Source organism: Megascapheus bottae, chromosome 13 (genome assembly GCF_031878675.1).
Source record: "Megascapheus bottae isolate mThoBot1 chromosome 13, mThoBot2.hap1, whole genome shotgun sequence".
NCBI lineage: Eukaryota > Metazoa > Chordata > Mammalia > Rodentia > Geomyidae > Megascapheus > Megascapheus bottae.
In genome coordinates, this window is record NC_143521.1 from 38,405,333 (window position 1) to 38,432,341 (window position 27,009).

Here is a 27,009-nt window from a genome sequence, read left to right on the forward strand (position 1 = left end):
TAAGAGCCAGAAAATGGCTTATAAGCCTAGATACTCAGGAGGCTGAGATTCTCAGGAATCAAAGTTTGGAGAAAAGCCTGTGAGACTCTAATCTCCCATTAACCAACAAAAAGCTGGAAGCGGAGATGAGGCTCATTTGGTAGAATGCCAGCTGTGAACAAAAGCTGAAGGATTGCTCAAGGCCCTGAGTTCAAACCCTGGTAGTGATACATAAAGACAGGAGAGAGAAGGAGTGAGAGGGAGAGGGAGGGGGGGAGGGAGGGAGAGAGAGAAGATTAATTTTCAGCAGAGTTCAGGAGCCAAGGCTGAAGGAGGAATCAACATAAGAACTCAAATTAAGGATTCCAGGTCAGTTAAATGCATAAGGCATTTCTCTGCCTAATCAGAGGTGGAAGCATCTTCTCCTGTGTCATGGCCGTGGCACTTCCTCTGACCTTGTGACTTGCTTGCCTCTGTTTCTCCCCATGTCTCTCGATTCTCCTTTATTTAAATGTTTATAAAGCAAATGTAACAACACCTGTTATTTTTAACCCGCAGGTCCATTTTCAACTTTTCTTTCTTTTTTTTTCCCCTTTTTTTGTTGGTTGTGGGGCTTTTAAACTTGAGCTTTTTTGCTCAAGGCTAAATCTCTACCACTTCGAGCCACAGTGCCACTTCTGATTTTCTGGTGGGTGATTGGAGATGAGAGTCTCATGGACTTTCCTACCCAGGCTGGCTTTGAACTGTGCTCGTCATAGCTCAGCTTCCCATGCAGGTAGGATTACAGGTGCTTTGTTCAAAAGCTTCTCTTTTGCCTGTAGAGGCGTTGTGTTATACAAAGCATCGTGTGAAATTACCTTTTGAAAGCTAGAAACTATAAAACATGAGCAATGGACTGGAACTTGACGGATCCTGAGGGCCTCACTGTGTTCCTCCAAATCCTATCAGATGGGACAAACAGGCACTGATGCAAGGGGTGGAGAGCCTCAAACTTGCATCATCTGCTTTATGCAAGAAAAGGTACTTTAAGACATCCCTTGAAAGATACCGTTTTTCGTTTTTTATTTTCCTAGAGGAGCACATGTGTTGAGGTATTACCTCTAACAGTTCTGACTGTTTCTATTAGAAAATCCTAGAACCAACCTGGGCCCAGTGGCTCACACCTGTAATCTTAGCTAGCTACTCAAGAGGCTGAGATCTGAGGATCTGGGTTCAAAGCCAGCCCGGGCACTAATGCCTGTAGGACTCTTATTTCCAGTTAACCACCACAAAACTGAGATGAGGGCTGTAGCTCCAGAGATGGGGTGGTAGCCTTGAGCTGAAGAGCTTAGGGACAATGCCCAGCCCCAGAGTTCAAGCCCCACAACGGACAAACAAACAAACAAAACCCCCCCCAAAATCCTAGAACCATTTAACACCCAAATATTCTCAAGCTGGACTTGAACTTAAGGATCCTCCTGCCTTAGCTTCCCAAGTGATGGAATTGCAGACATGCACTACCATGCCCAGCTTTTCTCAGAAATATTTAAGAATACTTTCCTCAGAACAGGAGCATAGTCTAGTGGTAGCATGCACGAGGCCTTGGGTTCGATTCCTCAGTACCACATACACAGGAAAAAGCTGAAAGTGGTGCTGTGGCTCGAGTGACAGAGCACTAGTCTTGAGCAAAAAGTGTCCAAGGGCAGTGTCTAGGCTCTGAGTTCAAGCCTCAGAACTGGCAGAAAAGAAAAGTAAAGAGAATGCTTTCCTCTCAGAGAAATGTTCAGGCTGTAATCTCTACTAACTCAAACCCAAGATTAGAAGGATTCTCAGGGAATCTTGCCTTCAATGGTATCTGTAATTGTAGACTTTTTTTTTTTGATAGTCTTGAGAATCGTTTTTCTTTTCCATCATGTGTCAGAGGATGCACATTCTTTGCGTTTATTCTAAGAGGCCTCTCAGTCCTTTGGGAGCTCTTTTGGTGCTCTCATCCTTAGAAGCCAGAGTAAGCTGTAGTTCCTTCGGGGAAATTGTGCACCTCAGATGTGGAAAGGGAAAAGAGCCACACGTGTAAGAGCTGAGCCCTAACCTAGCTTCCTTACAAACAGGCCATCACGTGCTCCAGGAGCAGTAACTCAGCGCTAGTAGGAATAGTAAACCTAAGAGGAAAAACCAGGGAGGATTTCTGGGAAATAGAGCTTCTATTGCATTATTGAACAATTGTAGGAAAGATTACCTAAATTGTGGTTCAATCTTTTTATTTATTTATTTATATTTTGACAGTCCCAGAGCTTGAACTCAGGGCCTGGGCACTGTCCTTAGACAGCCTAGCGCTCTACCACTTGAGCCACAGCACCACTTCTGACTTTTCCTGTGTTTGTGGTACTGAGGAATGGAACTCAGGGTTTTGTGCATGCTAGGCCAGCACGATACCACTAGGCTCTACTCCTGGCCATGGTACAAATCTTGTTTCCACTAGCATTCAGATGAGTCGCATACAGAGACACCCACCTTGGCCATATGATTCCAAGGTTTTCTTGGATTCTCATGTGCTTGCATTGTCATACCCCAAGGTGACCTTCCAGTTCTCCTGAGTCTCCCTCACCTTTGCAGCTATTTGCTTAAGCTATCAAGGCATCTTTCCTTATCTCTGCTCTGGGCTGAAAACGGCCCTCCATTCTTGGTAGAGAATGTGGGGGAGGTTTAGGAGGTTTAGTACTTATAACTCCATACTGTCTTGTCAAATAGCAAGGGGAGAAGTTTTTAGCTGGTTGCTGCTGGTGGCTCACATCTGTAATTCTAGCTCCTCAGGATGCCAAGATCTGAGGATTGTGGCTCAAAGCCAGCCCAGCCACGAAAATCCAAGAGATTCTTATCTCCAATTAACCACCCCCAAACCAGAAGTGGAGCTGTGGCTCAAAGTGGTAGAGCCCTAGCCTTCAGCAAAAGAGCTCAGGGACAGTGCCCAGGCCCTGAGATCAAGCCCCACATCTGGAAAAAGCAGTTTGTTTCTGGGAGTGGGTGCTGGGGCTTCATGCTTATGAATTGTAGCTACTTGGGAGGCTGAGATCGGGAGTTTCTGGTTCAGAGTAAGCTTATATAGAAATGTTTGTGACTCTTACATCCCATGCACTACTAGGGTAGTGTGCCAGCCTTGAATGAAGAAAACTAAGGCACAGCTCTCAGGCACTGAGTTCAAGCCTCAGGACTTGCAGGCACATATGCAGTGAACATACACACACCCCTCTGAACAAGGCTGGGAATTCTGTGAGCATTCTTTGTAGGGTGTTCATAAAGGAGGCCTCTTGAGACAGCAGAAATGGTCAGGAATTGCAACCAGAGCCTGGCCACTTTGCACAATCTTGCACAATCACCATCCTACGGATTTCCCAAGGTTATGGTGTATCTTGTACAAGGCCATCTACCTTTGGAATGATTGATTGAAGGGAGTTTCAACCTTTGTTCTTTAGGCTGACAGGGAGCTCAGCAGCATGTTTCTTTCCAGCCAGCCAACTCTCAGGCCTGATGTCCTTGAGAGATAGTGGGAACTGGGTGCTGGGGGCGCACACCTATAATCTTAACTACTCAGGGGGCTGAGATCTGAGGATCGAGGTTTGAAGCCAGCACAAATAAGAAAGTCTGTAGACTTATATCCAATTACACCAAAAAGCCAGAAGTAGATGTGTGGCTCAGGTGGTAAAGTACCAGCCTTGAGTAACAAAGCTAAGGAAGTATGCCCCGAGTTGAAGCCCCCAGAACTGGTGAGGGGAGGGAGGAAGGGAGAAGGTTAGGAGAGAAAGGGGAGAGAGGGGAAGAGAAAGCGAGCTCTAATATCTCATTCCCATTCATTTCCCTCCTTAATCTAACGTGATACCCTCTCAGATACACCTGGAAATCCTAAGTCAGATAAATTCAGTGCATAAAAAGAAAGAAATAAGATAAGAGGCTGAATGTTAGAAATGGAGATAGGATTAGAAGGCAGGAAGATAATGTAGTACAGCTGGTGGAAAGGATAATTGAAGAGAAATGAACAATTTGAACACTACTCCTGGATATTTGAAGTCAATCATTTCCCCCTCAGTCTCCAGTCCCATCATTCATTATACAGGGTATAAAAAATCAAACACCCTAGAGAATGGTTATGAAGACTGAATAGGTAAGAGAGGCAAAGACCCGGTGAAAATGGGAATTTGAAGAAGTTTGGAAGAACAAACTGAAAATAATTTATCTTGTTAGGGAAAAATACTGGTGGGCGGGCAGTGTGGAATTTAGGGTGTTCTATGTGCACTTTGCTGATGTCAGGGTGTAATTAAAGCTATGACAGCCTGCGTGGGGTAATGGGAAGGATTCCCTTAGGATTTAGAAAGAAACAAAGCTGGATATATGACTCAAGGGGTAGTGTGTTGGCTTTTTGAGTATGAACGTTAAGCATATTGGGTACGGGTAGCTCACACTAAGCCCAGCTATTCAGGAAACTGAGATCTTGCCAACATGAGCAAGAAAGTCCACAAGACTCTTATCACCAATTAAGCATCAAAAACAATAACAACAACAAAACCCAGAAGTGGAACTATGGTGCAACTGACACACACCAGGCACACACACTATCTGGAGAGCATTGTTTGAAAAAAAAAAGTTTCTGTCAGTGGATTGAATTGCTATTACTTTTCAGATTACTGCAAATTCTAAGGTCTCTAAGGAATGCTCAGGAATGTAAAGGTAACTTCAGTGATAATGAGATGTAAAAGAAGATAAAGGAGGAGACTTGCCCCATACACTAGCTCACTAGAAAAGAAGAACCAAGAGTAAACCACTGCTTTCCACCTAAGGCCTAGTCAAATACTCTCTGGTCACCACAGGGCCCTGAGAGCAACCAAGTAATAATAGTAGAGTCCTGAAAGATTCAAAGTTTCACCTACATTTTAAATTAACATTCTCAGATGACTGAAGCTACTTTACTTATTGATTCTGTGTGTGTGTGATACAGAGAGAGAGAGAAATAAGAGAGAGAGAGAGAGTCCTGGGGCTTGAACTCAGTGCCTAGGTGCAGTTTCTAAGCTTTTTGTTCAACCCACTTTGAGTTACAGCTCCACTTCTGGTTTTGGGGTGGTTAATTGGAGATAAGAGTTTCACGGACTTTTCTTGCCTGGACTGGCTTTGAATGATTTTCCTCAGATCTCAGCTTCCTGAGTAGCTAGGATTAAAGACATGAACCACCAGTACCTAGCCTGGAGAAAGTTAATTTTGAGTTAAAAATTAATTATAGACGGCCCAGAGTTTGGCCTAGTGGTAGAGTGCTTGCCTAGCATGCATGAAGATCCGGGTTCAATTCCTTGGTACCACATACATAGAAAAAAGCCTGAAATGGTGCTGAGGCTCAAGTGGTAGAGCTCTATTCTTGAGAAAGTCCAAGGACAGTGCTCAGGCCCTGAGCTCAAGCCCAGGACTGGCAAAATAATAATAATAATAATAATAATAATAGTAATAATTATTATTATAGAGCCTTGATCAGTGACTCACACCTGTAATCTTACCTACTCAGGAGGCTGAGATCTGAGGATCAAGGTTCAAAGCTAGCCTGGGCACAAAAGGACCTGAGACTCTTATCTCCAATTCACCGCTAGAAAATGGGAAGTGGGGCTTGGCTTGAGCGTAGGGCAGTAGCCTTGAGCTGAAGAGTTAGGGACAACACTCAGGCCAAGTTTCAAGCCCCATTACTCACTCTCTCTCTCTCTCTCTCTCTTTCTCTCTCTCTCTCTCTCTCTCTCACACACACACACACACACACACACACACACATAACAATAATAATTAAAGGGGGACAAGAGTTTGGCCCAGTGTTTAGAGTGCTTGCTTAGCATGAATGAAGATGGGGATTTGATTCCTCAGTATCACGTACAGAGAGAAAGTTAGAAGTGGTGCTGTGTCTCAAGTGGTAGAGCTCTAGCCCTGAGAAAGCCAAAAGACATTGCTCAGGCCCTGAGTTCAAGCCCCAGACCTGGGGAAAAAATTATTATAGGTCTGGGAGTATGGCTTAGTGGTAGAGTGCTTGCCTAGCATGCACACAGACATGGGTTCGATTTTTTGGTACCACATACACAAAAAAGGCCGGAAGTGGTGCTGTGGCTCTAGTGGTAGAGCTCTAACCTTGAAAAAGCTCCAGGACAGTGCCCAGGCCCTAAGCTCAAACTCTAGGATTGGCCAAAAAAAAAAAATCATTATAAAGGTAATGAACAGAAGGACTACAGTTACACAAGTCAGGTAATGAGCACTTTTTTTGGATAAAGTTATCCCTTTCCTCTCTCTCTCCCAGTTTTTCCTTCCCATCCCCACCCACAAGTTGTATAGTCCATTCTCAACATAGTGTCTACTGAATACCACTGTTACATTTGTTCACCTTTGTCCCTCCATTTGTTTCCTCTTATCCTCCAAACACAGATAAACAAATAAATAAAGAAGAAGAAAAGAAAACAACCATGAAGGAAAAACTTGTTTTCTTTTGCTAGAGCCTTGGGCATTTTTGCTAAAGGCTAGCACTCTATCTTTGAGCCACAGCTCTACTTCCAGCTATTTGCTGGTTAATTGGAAATAAGGATTTCATGGACTTTTCTCTCTGGGCTGGCTTTGTATCGAGATCCTCAGATCTCAGCCCTCTGTGTAGGTAGGATGACAACTATTAATGTCAGGTAGACTATTACTTCTGTGACTTGCTCATTTTTGGCTGCTCTAGTCACAGCATTACAGTCTTTTCTCCCTCCCCCCCACTCTCTCTCTCTCTCTTTTTTTGCCAGTCCTGGGGACTGAACTCAGGGCCTGGGAACTGCCGTGACCTTCCTCAAGGTTAGCACTCTGCCACTTGAGCTAACGCTCTACTTCTAGCTTTTTCTGTGTATTTGATACCAAGGAATTGAACCCAGGGCTTTGTGCATGTTAGGCAAACACTCTACTGCTATGCCACACTCCCAACCCACATTCTAGTCTTATATAAACAGACTTGCAAATATTCAGTAATTTTATTTTTGCCAGTCCTGGGGCTTTAACTCAGGGCCTGAGCACTTATCCTTGGGTTTTTTCAAGTCTAGTGCTCTACCACTTGAGTCATAGCACCACTTCTGGCTTTTTCTACATATGTAGTACCAAGGAATTGAACCCAGGGTTTTGTGTATGCTAGGCAAGCACTCTACCACTAGGCCACATTCCCAGCCCCAAATTCAGTAATTTTAATTTCAACTTTTTCTCTGAGCATTGTCTATTTTTATGAATTCTCCTAATGCTCAATTTTCTTAGCAAGACTTTATTTCTGCCATTACATGCCTGACAGTACAAAGTAGGATAACATTTCCCTGAGTTGTCATTGTATCACATCTGCCACCATTTCTATTACTAAAATATATATTTTGATCTCTAGTTGGAGATCAAATTTCCATGTATGAGAGTGTCAAAGCTGTTTAAATAGGGCCACAATATTATTCTATGAGTATTTATAATTACATTTATTTAAACTGTTGTTAATCATTCACTAAAATAGCACTTTTTTCAACTTAATGGTTAGGGAAAGTAAACATGACTCTCTTGAAGGTTTTAGAATACCAATTTTAGCCTGCAAATCATGGCTCTTATAACTAAGTATTCTGATTGTACAAACTGTCCTTAGAAATTCTTTTCTACAAGTATTTATTTATTTATTTTGCCAATCCTGGGGTTTGAACTCAGGGCCTGAGCACTGTCATTGAGCTTTCTCTAGGCTAGAGCTCTGCCACTTGAGCCACAGCACCACTTCTGGCTTTTTCTATGTAGGTAATTGAACCTAGGTCTTTGTGCATGCTAGTCAAGCATTCTACTACTAGGCCAAACTCCGGGCCTACAAGTAGTTGTTTTGGTTTTTTTCCCCCCAGTCTTGAGGCTTGTACTCAGGGCCTGAGCACTGTCCTTGGGCTTTCTCAAGGCTAGAGCTCTATACCACTTCTGGCTTTTTTCTTTTCTTTCTTTTTTTTCATATATTTTTAAATTATAATTAATAGAAGGGTTACAGTTATATTCTCCAGATAGAAGGTGCATTACTTCACACATTGATACCCCTTCTCATGTTTTTGTCTCTATTTCCCTCCCCCTACCCTATATGGCCTTTTTCTATGTATATGGTACCAAGGAATGGAACCTGGGTTTTCATGCATGCTAGGCAAGCACTCTACACTGGGCCAAATTCCTTGCCCTACAAGTAGGTTTTATTAGTTAAATTTATTTTAAGTATTTATGGTTTTATGCTGGAACCTCACACCTGTAATTCTAGCTACTCCAGAGGCTGAGATCTGAGGAGTATGGTTCAAACCTGACTGACACAGGGAAGTCTGTAAGACTGTTATCTCTAATTAACCATCAAGAAACTAGAAGTGTGGGCACTGTGGTTAAGAGCACTAGCCTTGAGCAAAAGAGATCAGAGACAAGGCCCAGGCCCTGAGTTCAAGCCTCACAGCAACAACAACAAAATGAGTATCTGTAATTGATATGCATGTGTTGAAAAGACTGTATGTTTAAGTAGTGTGTATGTGTACATGTATGTATGTATGTATGAGTATATGTATACACGCATGCACATATACATGTGTGTGGCATGTGTATGTGTGTGAATGTGTATAATGTTCACAATGTATTTCTATTCCATTGTGAGCTTATTTATTTATTTTATTTTTGGTCACTCCTGGCGCTTCACCTCAGGACCTGGGTGCTGTCTTTGAGCCTCTTTGTGCTAAAGGCTAATGCTCTACCACTTGAGCCACAGCACCACTTCTAGCTTTTTCTAAGTAGTTTATTGGAGATGAGAGTGTCACAGATTTTCCAGCCTGGGCTGGTTTTGAACCACCATCCTCCTGAGTAGCTAGGATTATAGGCGTGAGCCACTGGTGCCCGGCTTATATTTATTTGGGATTTGAACTCAGGGCTCTGATTAATGAGTAGGTGCTCTATCATTTGCCCTCCACTGCAGTTTTTTTTGGGGGGGGGCTTTAAAAAAGTTTTTAAATTTTATTTTCATTTTTTAAAAGAATTTATTAATGTTGATTTTTACATCATATTTTAAATGACAAGTTTAACAAATAAGTGTTCAAGGAGGGACTCTCTATTTACAATCACTGGGACTTAGTATTTAGAACTTAATCAAAATTAGGCTAAGGGCCTCCACTGCAGTTTTAAGTCCTTTCTCTTGAATAGAAAATAGTCCATGTGGGTACCTGTGTCTCATTCCTGTAATTCCAGATACCCAGGATTGTAGATCAAATCAAGCCAAGCTCAATTTTCCAAAAGCCAGGAAAATCTCTGGGACTCTTTTCTCCAATTAACAACTACAGGCTGGAAGTGAAGCTCTGGGTCCAGTGGCAGAGTGCTAGCCTTGAGAGAAAAGCTAAGAGACAGCTCCAAGACCTCAGTTCATAATCCTCTCCCCTCCCTCCCCACACAACACACGCACACACACACACACACACACACACACACACACGAAAGAATACATTTCATTCCTTGTTGGATGTCTAACACAGGGTTAGCTTTATTCTGAGCTTCTCCAATGGAATGGTGCCAAGTGCTGTTCAAAGTTCCTCAAAGTGATGGAAAAATAGGGAAGAAGTGAAGGCTTATCCACATGGAGAAACAGTCAGAGAGGCTGTGACCTATTGTCAAGTTTCTCAACATTTTCTGACCCAAGAACCTCTTTTACAGAATTAAGCAAGCATGTGAACCCTTCCTTGAGGAATTTAGACAATCATTTCATCATTTGTGTGGCATACAAAAAACTGTTGACCTACATTTCATCTTTTAAGACGATTGTATTGTAAAGTTCACGTAGGATACATTTAAATATTCATGGAATAATGATTAAAGTTAAAATGTTAATAGTAAACATAAAGATTGGCATTTCCCCACCTGATATATATTACAAGCAGGTGCCATTGGCTCATGCCTGTAATCCTAGCTGTTCACAAGGCTGAGATCTGATGGTTGTGGTCATGGGACTTGAACTCTGGACCGAGCGTTGTCCTTGAGCTCTTCAGCTCAAGGCTTCTGCCCTATCCCTTGAGCCACCGTGTGACTTCTGGTGTTTTGGTGATTAATTGGAGTTAAGAGTCTCCTGATCTTTCTAGTGCCTGGACTGAGCACTAAGATCTCAGCCTGCTGAGTAGCTAGGGTTATAGCGAGCCATGGTGCCAGACAGCACTATCATGTTGTTTTTGTTTGTTTTAAAGTGGTAGAGTGTTTATCTAGATAGCAAGTATGAGGTTCTGAATTGACACTACAGTTGTGCAAACAGCAACAAAAAAGCCATACATCGAAGTTCATGTGATTCATATGCAAACAAACAAGTATATTCTAAAAAGTGAACAAAATAAAACCCAATGTGAAGTGACATAGAAAATGGACTTTCTGGCTTGAGTTTGTGTGTGTGTGTGTGTATAGGTGGGGATAAATGATACTACAACATCAAAAATGAATGCAAATGTCTTGGTTCAGTTTGTTTGGATTCTTGAATTTTGTTATTTTGAAAGGACACATTTTTAAAAGGAAGTTCAGCATTTTGTTCATAAATAAGTCATGGTTAATGAGAGAGAAATGGCTTGGGTAGCTCTGTCAAGTATTTTATGAAAATCAGAAAGCCAGTACTAGGAAAGTTTATTCATAGTGTGTGCAAAGACAAATTGGATGTAATCAAATTGATAATGATAGACTATTTCCTCTTTTAACCATAAAGGAAAAAGATTGTTTTGAGACAAAGTCTTGCCATGTAGCTTAGGACAGTCTTGAATTTATGATCCTGTAGCATCAACCTTCAGACAATGCTGCATTTGTAAGGATTATAGGCATGTACCACCATACTTGACTCTTTTTTTTTTTTTTGCCAGTCCTGGGGGTTGAACTCAGGGCTCAGGCACTGTCCCTGAGCTTCTTTTTGCTCAAGGTTAGTGTTCTACTACTGGAGCCACAGAGCCATTTCTGGCTTTTTCTGTTTATGTGATTCTGAAGAATCCAACCCAGGGCTTTGTGCAAGCTAGGCAAGCACTCTACCACTAGGCCACATTCCCAGCCCCCTCCCTTTTATTTTAACATTAAAAAAAAGTGTTTCTAAATATTTTTAGTTGTTTTCTTGTGGTACTGAATATTGACCCCAGGGCCTTATACAGGCTAGGCAAAGGCTGTGCCACTGACTTACATTCCTATCCCCAAATCATTATTGCTTCTGTAAAGACACAATAGTCTATAAATTGATTCTGAGATTATGCACACAATTTAAAGTCCTGGATCTCCTTGATGCAATTTAGTGCAATTGTCATTTTTCTGCCCTTGGCACTGGTTATATCTGAATACTTGGTGCTTCATGCCTTTAGCCAGTGTCAGTTATAGGTTTAAGTCAGTGATTTTTAAGAAGTGGAGGAAAAGAGCCTAGTGTGGTGGCTCATACCTGTAATCCTAGCTACTCAGGTGGCTGAGATCTGAGGATCCCAGTTCAAAGCCAGCCAGGGCACTAAAAAAGTGAGACACCTATCTCCAATTAACCACTAGAAAATGGGAAGTGGGAGCTTGGCTCAAGGAGTAGGGCCGTAGTCTTGAGATGAAGAGCTCAGGAACAAGGCCCTGGCCCAGGGATAGGGTGGTAGTCTTGAGCTGAAGAGCTCAGTGACAGCACCCAGGCCCAGAGTTTAAGCCTCATGACCTCCCCACCCCCCCACAAAAAAAGAGAGAAGTGGAGGAAAGGGTAGGAATCTTGACATCCAAGGAGACATTTGGCAATGGCTGGGAACAGCAATGGGGGTAGAGGGGTGAGATAGAGGCTGGGTAGAAACCAGGAAATCTGCTTAACACCCCCACAATGCCCAGTCCGCCACAACAAAGGATTATCCAGCCCCAAATGTAAATACTGTCCAGGTTAAGAAATCTTTGTGCTATGTAAACAGTGTACATCTATGAAAGATGACATTGGAAAGCCATGAAAACGAATGTGGAGGATGGCTGTGTTTAATGGAGTAATAAATTGGAATGAGTAACTGTTTTCAAGAGCAAACTCATTTTCCTCAGGGTCTGTGCATGTTTACCTAGAAGTTCTCAGAGCTTACATTTTATGGGAGAGATATTCCCATCAAAAATGATTGTATGTACCTACTAATTTAAAAATAAAAAATGATAGAATGCTTGGCTAGCATGTATGAAGTCCTAGGTTTGATTCCTTGTTACCACATATACAGAAAAAGTCAGAAGTGGCACTGTGGCTCAAGTGGCAGAGCACTAGCCTTGAGCAAAAAGTGTCTAAGGACAATGCCCAGGCCCTGAGTTCAAGCCCCAGGACTGGAAAAAAAATATCTTACAGACTTTCTTGCCCAATCTAACTTTTAGTCTCAGATTTTAGTCTCCTGAGTAGCTAGGATTACAGACATAAGCCACTGGCACCCAGCTTTGTTTTACTCTTTACTAACATAAACACTTGGGGCTTTGCTGAGTTGAGAAAATTGGGTCCAAATGTATTTTATTTTAGTACCATCATTGGGGCTTGAACTCAGGACCTTGTGTTCTTGCTTATTTTTTTCTGTTCAAGGCAGGTGCTCTACCACTTGAGCCACAATACCTCTTTTAGCTTTCTTTGCTGGTTAATTGGAGATAAGAGTCTCTGGAAATTGTCTGTCCAGGCTGGCTTCTAACTGAAGTCCTAAGATCACAGTCTCCTGAGTAGCTAGGATTAGAGGGGCAAGACACCTGTGCTCAGCAAGAACTATTTTTTATTTTTTATTTTGCCAGTCCTAGGGCTTGAACTCAGGGCCTAGGCACTGTCCTTGGGCTTTTGCAAGGCTAGATTCTACCAGTTGAGCCACAGCACCACTTCTGGCTTTTTCTGTGTATGTGGTGCTGAGGAATCGAACCTGGGTTTTCGTGCATACTAGGCAAGCACTCTACCACTTGGCCAAACTCCTGGCCCTGTGTTTTATATTCTCTCTCTCTCTCTCTCTCTCTCTCTCTCTCTCTCTCTCTCTCTCTCTCTCTCTCTCTCTCTCTCTCTCTCTCTCTCTCTCTCTCTCTCTCTGCCTCATGGTAGAGTGCTTGCTTAGCATGCACAAAGACCCGGGTTCGATTCCTCGGTACCACATACATAGAGAAAGCTGGAAGTGGTGCTAAGGCTCAAGTGGTAGAGCTCTAGCCTTGAGAAAGCCCAAGGACAGTGCTCAGGCTCTGAGTTTAAACCCTAGGACTGGCAAAAATAAAATAAAATAAAACCTCAGCCTGTGTTTTATTTTATTGGATTTTGAAGGTTTTGAGGGTCTCATTTTGTAACTCTCAAACTCAATATCCTCTTGCCTCTGTTCTCTCAAGGGCTGGGATTACAGGCTGTGCCACCATGCCAGGCTAAATATAGATTTTAAAAGTTGAACTTTTTCTCATATATTTTTATTGTAATTAATAGAAGGGTTACATTATATTCACTAGCTAGAAGGTGCAGTACTTCACATACATGTGAAGTATGTCTCATGTCTTGGTCCCTATTTCCCTCCCCCCACCCTTTAAAGTTGAACTTTAAAAAAAAATTTTTCTCTCCCAAGAGGGAAAATAACACTAACAACACAGCTTACTCAGCCAGGAAATTGTTCTTCTCTGTTTAACCTAATTTGAGTTATATTCTGACACTGGCAGCCAAAAGCATCATGACTAATATACCACAATATCTCAAAAATCAGCCATGATACAATGAAATATAGAGATGATTGCACTTGATAGTTTTTATTTTCTTGACAGTTTTTTTTTTTGTGGGTCATGGGACTTGAACTCTGGGCCTTGGCTCTGTCCCTGAGCTCTACAGCTCAAGGCTACCACCCTACCCCTGAGCCACAGCCCCACTTCCTGTTTTCTAGTGATTAATAGATGAGTCTCTTGGTCTTTAGTGCCCCACGACTGACAATAAATAAGTAAATAAATATCTTCAATAGATTTTTAAGAAAGATAGTGTCTGATCATATTTTCTTTGTAAATCCCATATTCACCACAGTTGCATTTGCTCCTGGAAAGGTATTTAATCTCATTAAGCTTCAGTTTTCTCATCCTTAAAGTGGGACAATAAGACCTGGTTTGTAAGTTTGAAGGAAGGGAGGGTCAAATGTTATGTCCATGCATGAAAAAAATGCATACTATAATCTACAGTATACAATAAGTACTCTATTACTATTAAATTAGCTAGCTTACTTTTGTTTTCACTATTGTTTTTTAAAAGAAATTCTCCATTTCCCAGCATAAACTCTAGCTCTTGCAATGTACTGCTTTAAAAACTTAGTCAATGGAAGTGACACTGTGGCTCAAAGTGGCAGAACACTAGCCTTGAGTGAGAAAGCTCAAGGCAGCACCCAGTCCCTGAGTGACAAAAAAAATAAAAATAAAAAACTTAGTAGAACATATTTTTCCAATTTTATAGTAATGATTCAAATTAACTCCCAGAAAAATTAATCTAATTGCTCTCTCTTGATTTTTATGACATACACTGTGGAATTGAACCCATGAATTCATGCATGCTAGGTAAGCCCTCTACCACTAAGCCACTTTCCTAGCCCAGAATATATGCAATTTAACTTTTATATTTAACATATACCTGTTGGCTAACATTGATTTTTCTTAGCACTCAGTACCACTAGGAATAGCAACGCTAACAACAACAATAATAATAACCAATTTGAATTTGACATGCTCATGCCCTTCACATGATTCTGGAAGGAGACATGTCAGAAAAGAGCTCCATCCATGACAAGCCCCAAAGCTTGGTTTCCCACCCAGACCTGAAAGGAAAGTCATTCTTCTCCCATCTCACTGGATAACTGTTTATCTCAGAACAGCCTCACAGTGCAATTTCGGGTGGAGTGAACACAACTGGTAGATTATTAAGACCAAATAGAAACAGACAAGTTGAGGATAGAACTTGGGGAATTAGCTTGAAATGATCTGCATGATTCAATAAAGGGAACTGTTTCATTGCTTAGTGTTTCTTGTTAACTCCTGCTCTTCTAGAGAGACTGTGGAGCTGCAAGAAGCCAGCTGTACCATACCTTGATGAGATTATGGCCCACTGCATAGACAGCTGCGAGACCTCCCTTCTCTCCAGGAGCGTGCAGACCTGTGCCATAGCCGTGCCAAGCAACCAGGTACGGGTTGTGAATTGTGATCCAGTATTTGACCCGGTCCCCAAATGTCTGAAAACAGTATGTGGCATAGTCATTGAAGAAATCAACCATGCTGCCATTCTTCCAGCCCCCATATTTTTCTTGCAGGGTCAAAGGCAGATCCCAGTGATATAAAGTGACTACAGGTTCAATGTTTCTGAGCACGAGAGAATCCAGAAGAGAATTATAGTACTGAAGACCTTTCGTATTGACAGTTGTTGCAATTCCATCGGGGAAAAGCCTTGGCCAGGAAATGGAAAACTGATAAAAAGAAACTCCGAGGAACTCCAGAGCTGACAAGTCTTTTTCCAGAAAAATATAACTGTCACTGGAACCCTCCGGGCTGGTGACATTTTGCAGGTGTGTACTCCTGAAATGATCCCAGATACATGGGCCTTTCCCATCCTTCTCCCTGCTCCCTTCCACTTGAAATGCAGCAGTCCCAACACCCCAGGAAAAGTTTTTAGGGAAAGTGTCATAGAGAAACAGCTGACTTGCATTCACCGGACTCAGATGAGGGTTCCTCGACCAGATTTCAGTACCATCTCCAGAGACGCCAGTGACGGCTCGCAGCAGAATAAACGCTGACAGCAGGACAGATCCTCGCCGGGCCCCGCTGGACATTGTTTTCCTGTGGCGTGGGCTTCTTTGCTGGGAGCTGGAGGAAATCCATTCATTCCCCCTGGGGACCCGGCTACACAGGCTTGGCTGAGTGTGCCACCGCCTGCCGGACTGTCTTATCGACGCTCCGCTGGACGCTGGTGATTGTAAAGTGCTGTCAATGATTAGCCTGGACCCTGCGGTGGGGTGGATGGATCATGGAGGGAGAGCCACGTAACTCCAGGGAGGTGGCTCCATGCGGTCACCCATGGCTTTTGGTCTGTCTCTCCTGGATGAGAAAAGGAAAATGAGATAAGCATGCCTTGCTGAGTTTAACGGCAAGGATTTTGAAGGTGGAAGGTGAGAGCATGGACCCTGGACATTTTCCTGTAGCTTCTCCCCATGGGCACACGTCTTTTCTGGTGGTTTTGAACATTCTCTAATAAGGGGTGTAATCATTCCCCCCCCCCGCCCCATTTTTAGAGTTTGGGAGTAGGTAATTTTGCTTTTTCACATTTCAGGAAAAGCACTTTTATGTAGAAGTCAATCACCTGGCTTTCTACCAGTAATAACTCAGGAAAACCGTAACATAGTGAACATCTGCAGAAGTCACAACTGTATCTAACATAATCGGAGTAGATGTGAGTTGTTTTCAGAAAGTTCTAAAAATGGATTTATTGATTAGAGAGAAAGAGTTGTAAGAAGAAATACAGCATGTTTAGATGGAAACCTTAAACACCTGATGATGTAATCTATAAATGTGATGTATTTTAAAACTCAAGCTCTCTAAGCTGAAATCTTTAGTCTAACAAAGTTATCGACAAGGTTCTCTTGAAGAAAAAAATAGGTAATAACTGTAAAGTTTGCAAAAGATAAACAGAAATAAAAGCCTGAAAAAGGAAATAATATTGTCATAGATTATATTCAGTTTTTAAGATTAAAAAGCCAGAATAACTTAGGGCCAGGAGTTTGGCCTAGTGGTAGAGTGATTGCCTACCATGCATGAAGACCAAGTTTCGATTCCTTGATACCACATACATAGAAAAAGCCAGAAGTGGTGCTGTGGCTCCAGGTAGAGCTCTAGCCTTGAGAAAACCCAAGGACAGTGCTCAGGCTCTGAGTTCAAGCCCCAGGACTGGCAAAAAAAAAAAAAAACAAACCCACAAAAGGCAGAACAACTTACGCAGTATGAAAAAAGACAACAGGAAAAAAGAAAAGTCATCTAGAATCTCTAGCTTCAAAATAGTTTTTAGCAAGGCTGGGTTTTGATGGTACATGCCTGTAGTTCCTGCCAGGGGAGGTTGAGTCAGGAAAATCACAAGTTCAAGGCCATCCTGGGCTACATAGCAAAATCCTGCTTTATAACAAAAATTTTAAAAATAACATTTAATAAACTTAATCTTCTTTTTTTTTTGTTTATTTTGGGACTTGAACTCTGGGCCTGGGAATTGTCCCTGAGCTCTTCAGCTCAAGGCTTCTGCCCTACCCCTGGAGCCACAGCACCACTTCTGGTTTTTGAGTGGTTAATTGGAGATAAGAATCTCACAGACTTTAGTGTTCAAGCTAGCTTTGAACCTCCATCCTCAGATCTCAGCCTCCTGAGTAGCTAGGATTACAGGCCTGAGCCACTTTGCCAGGCAAACTTAATCTTTTAACTATTTGAAGTATTATATATTAATGAGAGGGAGAATGTTGATAGTTTGGCCTCTAGAGGCAGAATGCTAGAGTTTAAAAACAATTGTATGACCTTAGAAAAGCCTAAATTTTTCTTTTTTCTTTTTTTTTTTGCCAGTTATGGGGCTTGAGCTCAGGGCCTAGGCACTGTCCTTGGGCTTTCCTCAAGGCTAGAGCTCTACACTTCCATCTTTTTCTGTGTATGTGGTACCAAGGAGTCCAACCAAGGTCTTCCTGCATGCTAGGCAAGGTCTCTCCCACTAGGCCAAACTCTAGGCCCTTCTTTTATTTTATTTCATTATTTTCTCTCTTCTTTTGGTACTGGAGACTGAACCCAGGACATTGCACTTGCTAGGCAAGTACTTTGCCACTGAGCTACATCTCAGCCCAGTTGTCTAATTTTTTCTGTGCCATATTTTTCTCTTATGTAAGAAAATCTTAATAACAATGTGGACTTTACATATTTATTATTAGGGCTAAAGGGGTACTACATCTAGGGCATTTAAAATAGAGCCTTGCATATAATAACTGCTCAAACTGACCTCCAATAGGCAATCCTCCTGCTTCAGCTCCACAATGAGTCGATGGTATTTTTATGAGAATGGAAAACAATCAGGAGGGGACATTCACACATTGCACAGAAGATGCTGTTCTGGCTCATCATTAGCTGACTCTGACCTTCTCTTGACACAATTCAGGAAGTTGTGTGCATCCTACTTTTTGAGGAGCCTGTACATTGACAGATGTGTGGCAGGGATTCCATCCTTCTGTTATCTTCTTCTTTTTTTTTTTTCCTTTGAAAACCTTTCCCGCTCTGAAGTTGAGTAACATTTAGACAGATCTCTTATGTGTTTCTATGGCAGCCCACAGAAATCAGTGAATCCCACACCACATTTATCTGTATCCTTAGTTTCACTATCAACTCGCTCCCATTTCCCTTGCTTTTTCTTTCAAAAAAGAAAAGAGGTGAGGGTGTGGTGGTGAGGATCTCAACTACTACAGAAGCTGGGGCAGGGTGACTGAGACCCAGAGTTCAAGGTCAACATGAACAACATTAAAAAAAAAAAGGCTGGAATAGTGGTATATACCTGAAATCCCAATGCTCAGGAGGTTCAGACTGTCAGTTTGAGGTTAGTTTAGGCTTTATATGAGATCTTTCCTCAAGGCAAAAACACACCAGTTAAATATCGGGGACTATGATTGTTTTGTTCCTAGTGCTCAATATTCAAGATTCTATAGAACAGGTTGAATGGATATAATACCATAATATACTATGTATGCCTTTCAGTTACTCATTTATAATTTAATTCTGTGGTGGTTTGTCTCTTCCAGCAAGCTATGAGGTTATCTTTTAGTGAAATTTCTATTATTGCTTAAGAATATATGCTTAAATTGGATGCTGGTAATCTCATGCTTGTAATGATAGTAGGAGGCTAAGATCTGAGGATGGAGGTTTAACACCAGCCCAGTCAGGAAAGGCTGATAGTCTCTTATCTCCAATTAACTAATTAGAAAAAGCCAGAAGTGGTGCTGAGGTTCAAGTGGTAGAGTGCTAGCCTGGAGCAAAAGAGCTCATGGACAGTGCCCAGGCCCTGAGTTCAAGCCCCAGGACTGGCAGAAAATTAAAAAAGTATAGCCAAGGAAAATTAAAATAAAGCAGAAGCAAATATTAGATTATATAAGTATTACATATAACATGTGATCACATATACATATAACAACATATGGGTTGTTTAGCTCTAAGTAGAGCATAAAACATTTTCTTTTTCTTGGTCAATTGTTGGCTTGAATTCTTGGCCTGCGTACTGTCCCTGAACTCTTTTTTTTTTTTTTTGCCAGTCCTGGGCTTGGGTGCAGGGCCTGAGCACTATCCTTGGACTTTCTCAAGGCTTAGCACACTACCACTTGAGCCTCAGCACCACTTCCAGCTTTTTTCAATGTATGTGGTACCGAGGAATCGAACCTGGGTCTTTGTGCATGCTAGGCAAGCACTCCACCACTAGGCCAAACTCCTGGCCCCTGAACTCTTTAGTTCAAGGCTAGTGCTGTACCATTTGAGCCACCATTTGGTTTTCTGGTGGTTAATTGGTGATAAGAGTCTCATGGAATTCAGCGCCCTGGCTGGCTTTGAACTGCCATTGTTCAGATTTCAGCCTGTTGAGTAGCTAGGATTACAGGTAGGAGCCACTGGTGCCCAGCTTCATAAAACATTTTAAAATCACACTTAGAATACTAAGTAACAAATACGTAAAATTAAAGCAAATCTAGAAAGCAAATAGCCAAAGGAAAGCAAATGGTCTTTAGTAATTTCTGCAGATTAGGAAGAAAAAGATAAATCATGTGAATCATTTCAAATTCATAAACTAAATTTATGACCAATAAATCAGAAAATAACACAAATGAAAAATACACAAAAGAAGAAATAAAGCTTATAGCTAATGGAATGCATTTCAATGTAATACCTTTATAATACTTTTTCTTATCAAATTGGCAAAAGTATAAATAAACGATGAAGCTGAGTGCTGTGACACACATCTGTAGTCCAAAACTAGGAGGGTAAAGTAAGAAAATTACAAGTTTAAGACAAAGCTAGGCTGCATTAGTAAAGCCTTATCTTTTTTTTTTATCGGTTGTAGGACTTGAACTCTGTCCCTGAACTCTTCAGCTCAAGGCTACCACCCTACCCCTTGAGCCACAGTGCCACTTCTCGTTTTCTGGTGATGAAGTGGAGATAAGGGTCTCATGGATATTAGTGCCTGGGCTGGCTTTGAACTATGATCCTCAGATCTCAGCCTCCTGAGTAGCTAGGATTACAGGCGTGAGCCACTCCCCCTGGCGCGCGAGCGCGCTCTCTCTCTCTCTCTCTCTCTCTCTCTCTCTCTCTCTCTCTCTCTCTCTCTCTCTCTCTCTCTCTCTGTCTCTCTCTCTCTCTCTCTCTCTCTCTCTCTCTCTCTCTCTCTCTCTCTCTCTCTCTCTCTCTCTCTCTCTCTCTCTCTCTCTCTTTTGGTCTGTTGTGGGTCTTGACTCAGGGCCTGGGCACTGTCTCTTAGCTTCTTTTGCTTAATGCACTTCCTGCCTTTCCTATTTATGTGCTACTAAAAAATCGAACCCAGGACTTCATGCAAATACTCCACCACTAAGCCACCTTCCCAGCCCCCCCCCCCCCCAGCCTCTTTGTGCTAAAAGCTGGACTCTACCACTTGAGCCACAGCACCACTTCTGGTTTATGAATGGTTAATTGGAGGTAAAAATCTCATGGGGATTTTGTACCTGGGCTGGCTTTACACCTAGATCCTCTGATCTCAGCCTCCTGAGTAGTTAGGATTACAAGCCTGAGCCACCAGTGCCTGGAAAGCTGTGTCTCAAAAAAAAAAAAAAAAAAAAGATTAGTCCAGGGCTAGTAGAGTGCTTGCCAAGCATGAATGAAACACTGGATTCAATTCCTCAGTACCACATAAACAGAAAAAGCTGAAAGTGATGCTGTGGCTCAAATAGTAGAGTGCTAGTCTTGAGCACAGAGAGGCTCAGGGAGAGAGCCCAGGCTCTGAGTTCAAGCCCCAGGACAGGCAAAATAATAATAATAATAATAATAATAATAATAATAATAATAATAATGGCTCTAAATGTGATCTTATACCTGTAATCTTAGCTTCTCAGGAGGCTGAGATCTCAGATCTCAGCATGTGGTTCAAAGCCAGCTCAGGCAGAAAAATCTGTGATCTAGAAGTGGTGCTGTGGCTTAAGTTGTAGAGCACGCACCCAGAGATAGCACCTTGGCCCTGAGTTCAAGCCCCAGGATTGGCAAAAAAAAAAAAAAATCCCATTAAAGAGAGGAATTTCTAATTCCTTTTATCACAAATAAAGCTGGTAGGAGGATCTTAAGTTTGAGGCCTGTTTAGGCTACATAGTGAGATCTTGTCTCAAAAAACACTGAAAGGGGTTGAAGATATGGCTTAGAGATAGAGCAGCTGCCTAACATGCAAGAGCTTGTATTTGATACAGAACTCTGAAAACAGCAACAAAAATAACCACAAACTCTGAAAAAAAATGACTATAAATTGAATAATCAGTATGATTATATTTCCATATTGTAAGAACTCTAAGAAAATAGTAATATTTTTTCATAATGTGGGGTGGTGAACTCTGGGTCTCCTTTGTATATTTAATTTTTAATTAGATATAACAAACTTTTAATGGGGAGCACTGGTGGCTTGTGCTTGTAATGCTAGCTACTCAGGAGGCTGAGATCTGAGGATTACAGTTCATACCAGTCCAGGCAGGAAAGTCTGTAAGACTGTACTCTCCAGTTAACTACCAGAAAACCAGAAATGGTGCTGGGGCTCAAAGTGGCAGAGTTCTAGTCTTGAGCAAAATAGAGCTCAGGGACAGTGCCCAGGTCCCAAGTTCAAGCCCCAGGACCAAGAAAAAAAAACTTAAGTTTTTTATTCTTTTTTGGTTTTGGTGCTGGTTTTGGGGTTTGACCTCAGGGCCTGAACTCTGTCGCTGTCTCTTTGCTTAAGGCTAGTGCTCAACTGCTTGAGCTCTACTTCTGCCCTTTTTTTTTTTTTGCCAGTCCTGGGCTTGAGCTCAGGGCCTTAGCACTGTCCTTGGACTTTCTCAATGCTAGAGCTCTGCCACTTGAGCCTCAGCACCACTTCCGACTTTTTTCTATGTATGTGGTACCCAGGAGTTGAACCCTGGTCTTCGTGCATGCCTAGGCAAGCACTCTACCACTAGGCCAGACTCCCGGCCCCTACTTCTGCCTTTTTTGTAGCTTATTGAAAATAGGAATCTGAGGACTTTCCTGCCCAAGCTGGTTTTGAATCACAATCCTTAGATCTCAGCCTCCTAAATAGCCAGGATTACAAGACTGAGCCACCAACCTACCCCTGATCCTACTATGTTTTGAACTCCTTTTTCTTTTTGTTGGTTCTGGGGTTTCAATTGTGGGCCTAGGCACTATCCCTGGGAGAGTGCTCTACCACTTAAACCACAACACCACTTCTAGCTTTTTCTAAGTGGTTTTTTGGAGAAAAGAGTCTCAGATTTTCCTGCCTGGACTGACATGAACTGCAATCCTCAGATCTCAGCCTCCTGAGTAGCTAACATTACAAGCATGAGCCAACGGTTTTTAATTCTTAATATCAAAAATGAACTTTAAAAAGAAGAAATCCATAATTAGACCAATATCCTTTCTCACTAAGGTTAGAAAAAGAAATAAAACATGTAGACTTGAAGCAGTAAATAATGCTATGTTTGTTTGTACGTGGTAAATGATTACCTCTGTAGAAAATCCCAACGGATCAACCAGAAAATCCCAACACTAATCAGCAACTGTGGAAAGGTTGCAGAATACAAGGCTAACATATAAAAGTCAACTCTTGTCTTGAATTCTTGTGTGGGCACAAGCCAGTTAGGCACAAATTCTTGAGCCACATCTCCAGCCCAAGACAATTCTTTTCTTACCTAGGAGCAGTAAACAATTACAAATTTGATAGTACAAAGATTTTTACTATTTACATTAAATCTATTGTCACTTGATGGGAATTAAATAAAAATACAGCTAAACTAAAAAGCAATACTGAGGTATATATCTAACAAAATGTGAACAAGAACTTTAGGAAGACAACTATAAAAGTATGATGCAAGATGATTGCTATAAATGTAAAGATAGTCTAGATACATGTATATAAAAACTAAATATTGGAGCAGGGGATATGGCTTAGTGGTAGAGTGCTTGCTTGCAAGTACAGAGCCCTGAGTTTGGTTCTTCAGAACCACATAAACAGAAAAAGTCAGAAGTGGCGCTGTGGCTCAAATGTTAGGGACCGTGTCCAGGCCTTGAGTTCAAGCCCCAAGACTAGCAAACAAACTAAATATTGGAGCTGGGCACTGGGGACTCATGCTTGTAATCCTAGCTATTCAGGAGGTTGAGATAGGAGGATCACAATTCAAAGCCTTTCCAGGCTTGGGAAGTCCAGGAGACACTTACCTCTAACAAGCTAGAAAAAAAGGCAGAAGTTGGGGCGGGGAGTTTGGCCTAGTGGTAGAGTGATTGCCTAGCATACTCAATGCTCTGGCTTCGATTCCTTGGTACTGCATACACTGAAGAAAGCCAGAAGTGGTGCTGTGGCTCAAGTGGTAGAGCTCTAGCCTTGAGAAAGCCCAAGTACAGTGATCAGGCCTGAGTTCAAGGCCCAGGACTAGCAAAAAAAAAAAAAAAAAAAAGGCAGAAGTAGAGCTGTGGCTCAGGGAAGCATTACCTTTGAGCCCAAAAGATCAGGAACTAATTATTACAAATGAGAAAACCATGGAGTCTATGTTCCTTTGGGTCTGGCTTGGTTCACTTAATATGATTTTTTCCATATATTTTTATTGTAATTAATAGAAGAGTTACATTATATTCACCAGATAGAGGGTACATTACTTCACATACATTGATACCCTTTCTTATGTCTTGGTCCCCATTTCCCTCCCCTCACCCCCACCCCTCATCTTGTTTCCCCCCCTTTCCTATTAATATGATTTTTTCCAAGTCTTTCCATTTCCTTATGAATAGCTCAATACCTATATACATATGACCACATAAGATGATGCTAATTGAAATGAACTTCAAGATATGGTAACAAAAGTTTTGTTGTTGTTGTTTTTTAATCTGTCATGGGGCTTGAATTTGGGGCCTGGGCACTGTCCCTGAGCTCTTCAGCTCAAGGATAATGCTCTACCACTTTGAGCCACTGCATTACTTCCAGTTTTCTGGTGGTTAATTGGACATAAGAGTCTTATAAACTTTAGTGCTGGGGCTGGCTTTGAGCCATGATCCTCAGATCTCAGCCTCCTGAATAGCTAGGATTATAGGCATGAGCCACCAGTTCTGGACTGTTGTTTTTTATGTACAGTGTGAGGTTATTTCCTTTTTCTTTCACTTTCCCCCCCTTTGGTTTATCCTCTGTATTTGATTTTGGTACCAAAGAAAAGGGGAAAAACAAAACTATGAGACAAAGGAGAAGAATGAACAAATAAAACAGTGATCACCACATAACAATACAATAGAAATGAACTTTACAACTTTAGAGGGGTGGTTTGGAGTGAGGGAAAGTATAAGAAAATGTTTGACAAGAATTGTACTCATTACATATGTAACTGCCTTCTGTTCCTCACTTTGACAGTAAAATAAAACTAACAAAAATCAAGGACAGAGCCCAGGCTCTGAGGTCAAAGCCCACAATGGATAAAACAAATGAACAAACAAGCTAAATATTGAACTTCACCTTGCAAGCCCAATCCTGAGCAAAAAGAGCAATGGAATAGATATCACAATACTAGACCTCAAATTATACTGTAGAGCCATAGTAATAAAATGAGGATGGAATTAACATAAAACCAGATCTAAAAATCAATGGAAAATAAACCAGCATGGCTACATCCATCTAATTTTTTTCACCAGTCCTGGGGCTTGAACTCAGTGCCTGGGCACTGTTCACTTTCTCAAGGCTAGTGCTATATACCACATGAGCCACAACACTACTTTAGACTTTTTCTGTGTATGTGGTAACCAAGGAATCTAACCAAAGGCTTCATGCATGCTAGGTCATGAGACACCAGTGCCTGACATTTATCTAATTTTTGATGAAGGAATCAAGGACATACACTGAAGGAAAAAAAAAAAGAATAGCCTCTCTAACAAATGTGCTAAGAAAATTTGTGATGTGTGGGAGACTGAAACTGAATCTCCTCTCACCCTGTAGAAAAATCAACTTCCAATGGATTAAAGGTCTAAATGTAACCTCAGAAACTCTGAAACTTCTACAGGACAATAAAGTGAAAGCTTTGGAAGATATAGGCATAGATAATTATTTTGTGAATAGCACTCCAATTACTCAGAATCCCTGCACTGGTGGCTCACACCTGTAATTCTGGCTCCTCAGAAGGCTGAGATCTGAGGATCAGGATTCAAAGCCAGCCTAGCCACTGAAGTCCTAGAGACTCTTATCTCCAATTAACCTCTAAGTAAAATAGGAAGTGGGGCTTGGCTCAGGAGTAGGGCTTGAGCTGAATTGCTCAGGGACAGCGCCCAGGCCCAAAATTTAATTCCTATGATCAACATAAAAAAGGAGGTGGTGCTGTGGCTCAAATTGATTCAGCACTAGCCTTGAACAAAAAAGCTCAAGGGCAATGCCCAGGCCCATAATGGACAAAAAAGAAAAAAAAAGTGCTCAAGACCCTATTTTCAATTCTAGGGCAGTCTGCTCCAGATATAGAGTTGGTGAAAATATGCTAACTCTGTATTTGTGTTTTTGAGGAACTGCCACCCTGGTTCCCACTGTCCCACCTCTTTCTGGGAAACATTTTTTTTCCTGTTTGTTTGTTTTTTTTAACTGTTATCTCTCAAAGTTAAATATACCAACATCTGATCTCTACTCCTGCAGAATCATTAAGTAGATGAGTAGATAACTAATGTTTCATTTTTAGGACACGTATTTTAAGAAATATACATGAGTACAATACACTAAGTACCATCATATCAGGCTTTGATTTTATACTACAGAACTAAAGAAACAAAAATAGTGTGATACTGGCACAAACCCAAACCCAAAGATCAGTGGAACAGAAGATGTAGAGACAAATACATGCAGCTGCAGCTGTTGTGCCCTGTGAAGGGGTCCCCCCAAAGAAGACCACTGAGATACAGGCGTCCGAAATGCAAAAGCAAGGTTTATTGTGGGATACAAGCCAGGCAGGGAATTCATCCGCAGGCACAGCGAGGCTGGGAGGAGTCATCGATCAGGGTTTACACAGCCTTTTTAAAGGCAAAAATTACACCCATCAGGTGGTTGAGTGAGATAAGATTTTGGGAGCTTCCCAGGCTGGTGGAAACTGTCGGAAAGTTCTCATGCCAGCTGGGTCCCATTCAACTGTCAGAGAGTAGTTTTATGGTTTTCAGAAGTTCCTGTTTGTACTGAAGGGGGTGGGTCTGGGGGTTCTCTACACAGCCATCTATTTTGTTTTGTTTTGTTTTGTTTTGTCAGTCCTGGGGCAGGAACTCCGGGCCTGAGCACTGTCCTTGGGCTTTCTCAAGGTTAGCACTCTACCACTTGAGCCACAGCACCATTTCTGACTTTTTCTATGTATGTTGTATTGAGGAATAGAACCTGGGCCTTCATACATGCTAGGCAATCACTTTACAGCTTTTTACTTGAGGCTAGCGCTCTACCATCTGAGCCACAATAACACTTCCAGCTTTTTTTTTTTTTTACCAGTCCTGGGCTTAAGCTCAGGGCCTGAGCACTGTCCTTGGATTTTTCTCAAGGCTAGAACTCTACCACTTGAGCCACAGCACCACTTCTAGCTTTTCTCTATGTATGTGGTACCGAGGAATCGAACCTGGGTCTTTGTGCATGCTAGGCAAGTACTCTACCACTAGGCTAAACTCCTGGCCTCACTTCCAGCTTTTCTATGTATGTGGTACCAAGGAATCAATCCTAGGTCTTCATGCATGCTAGGCAAGCACTCTTTTTTTTTTTTTTTTTTTTTTTTTGCCAGTCCTGGGCTTGAGCTCAGGGCCTGAACACTGTCCTTGGACTTTCTCAAGGCTCGAGCTCTA

At 41.8% G+C, this 27,009-nt stretch overlaps 1 protein-coding gene across 1 annotated transcript in view; it reads right to left on the bottom strand.

Annotated features, from left to right (window-relative positions):
• The window catches only part of Klb (klotho beta), a 32,726-nt gene extending 16,946 nt beyond the window's left edge, over positions 1–15,780 (bottom strand). Inside the window, exon 1 of the mRNA XM_090343705.1 lies at positions 15,018–15,780. Coding sequence (XP_090199831.1) covers positions 15,018–15,755 — 738 coding nt within the window. The 5' untranslated portion in view covers positions 15,756–15,780. The remainder of the gene's footprint in view (positions 1–15,017) is intronic.
• Positions 15,781–27,009: the final 11,229 nt, after the last annotated feature.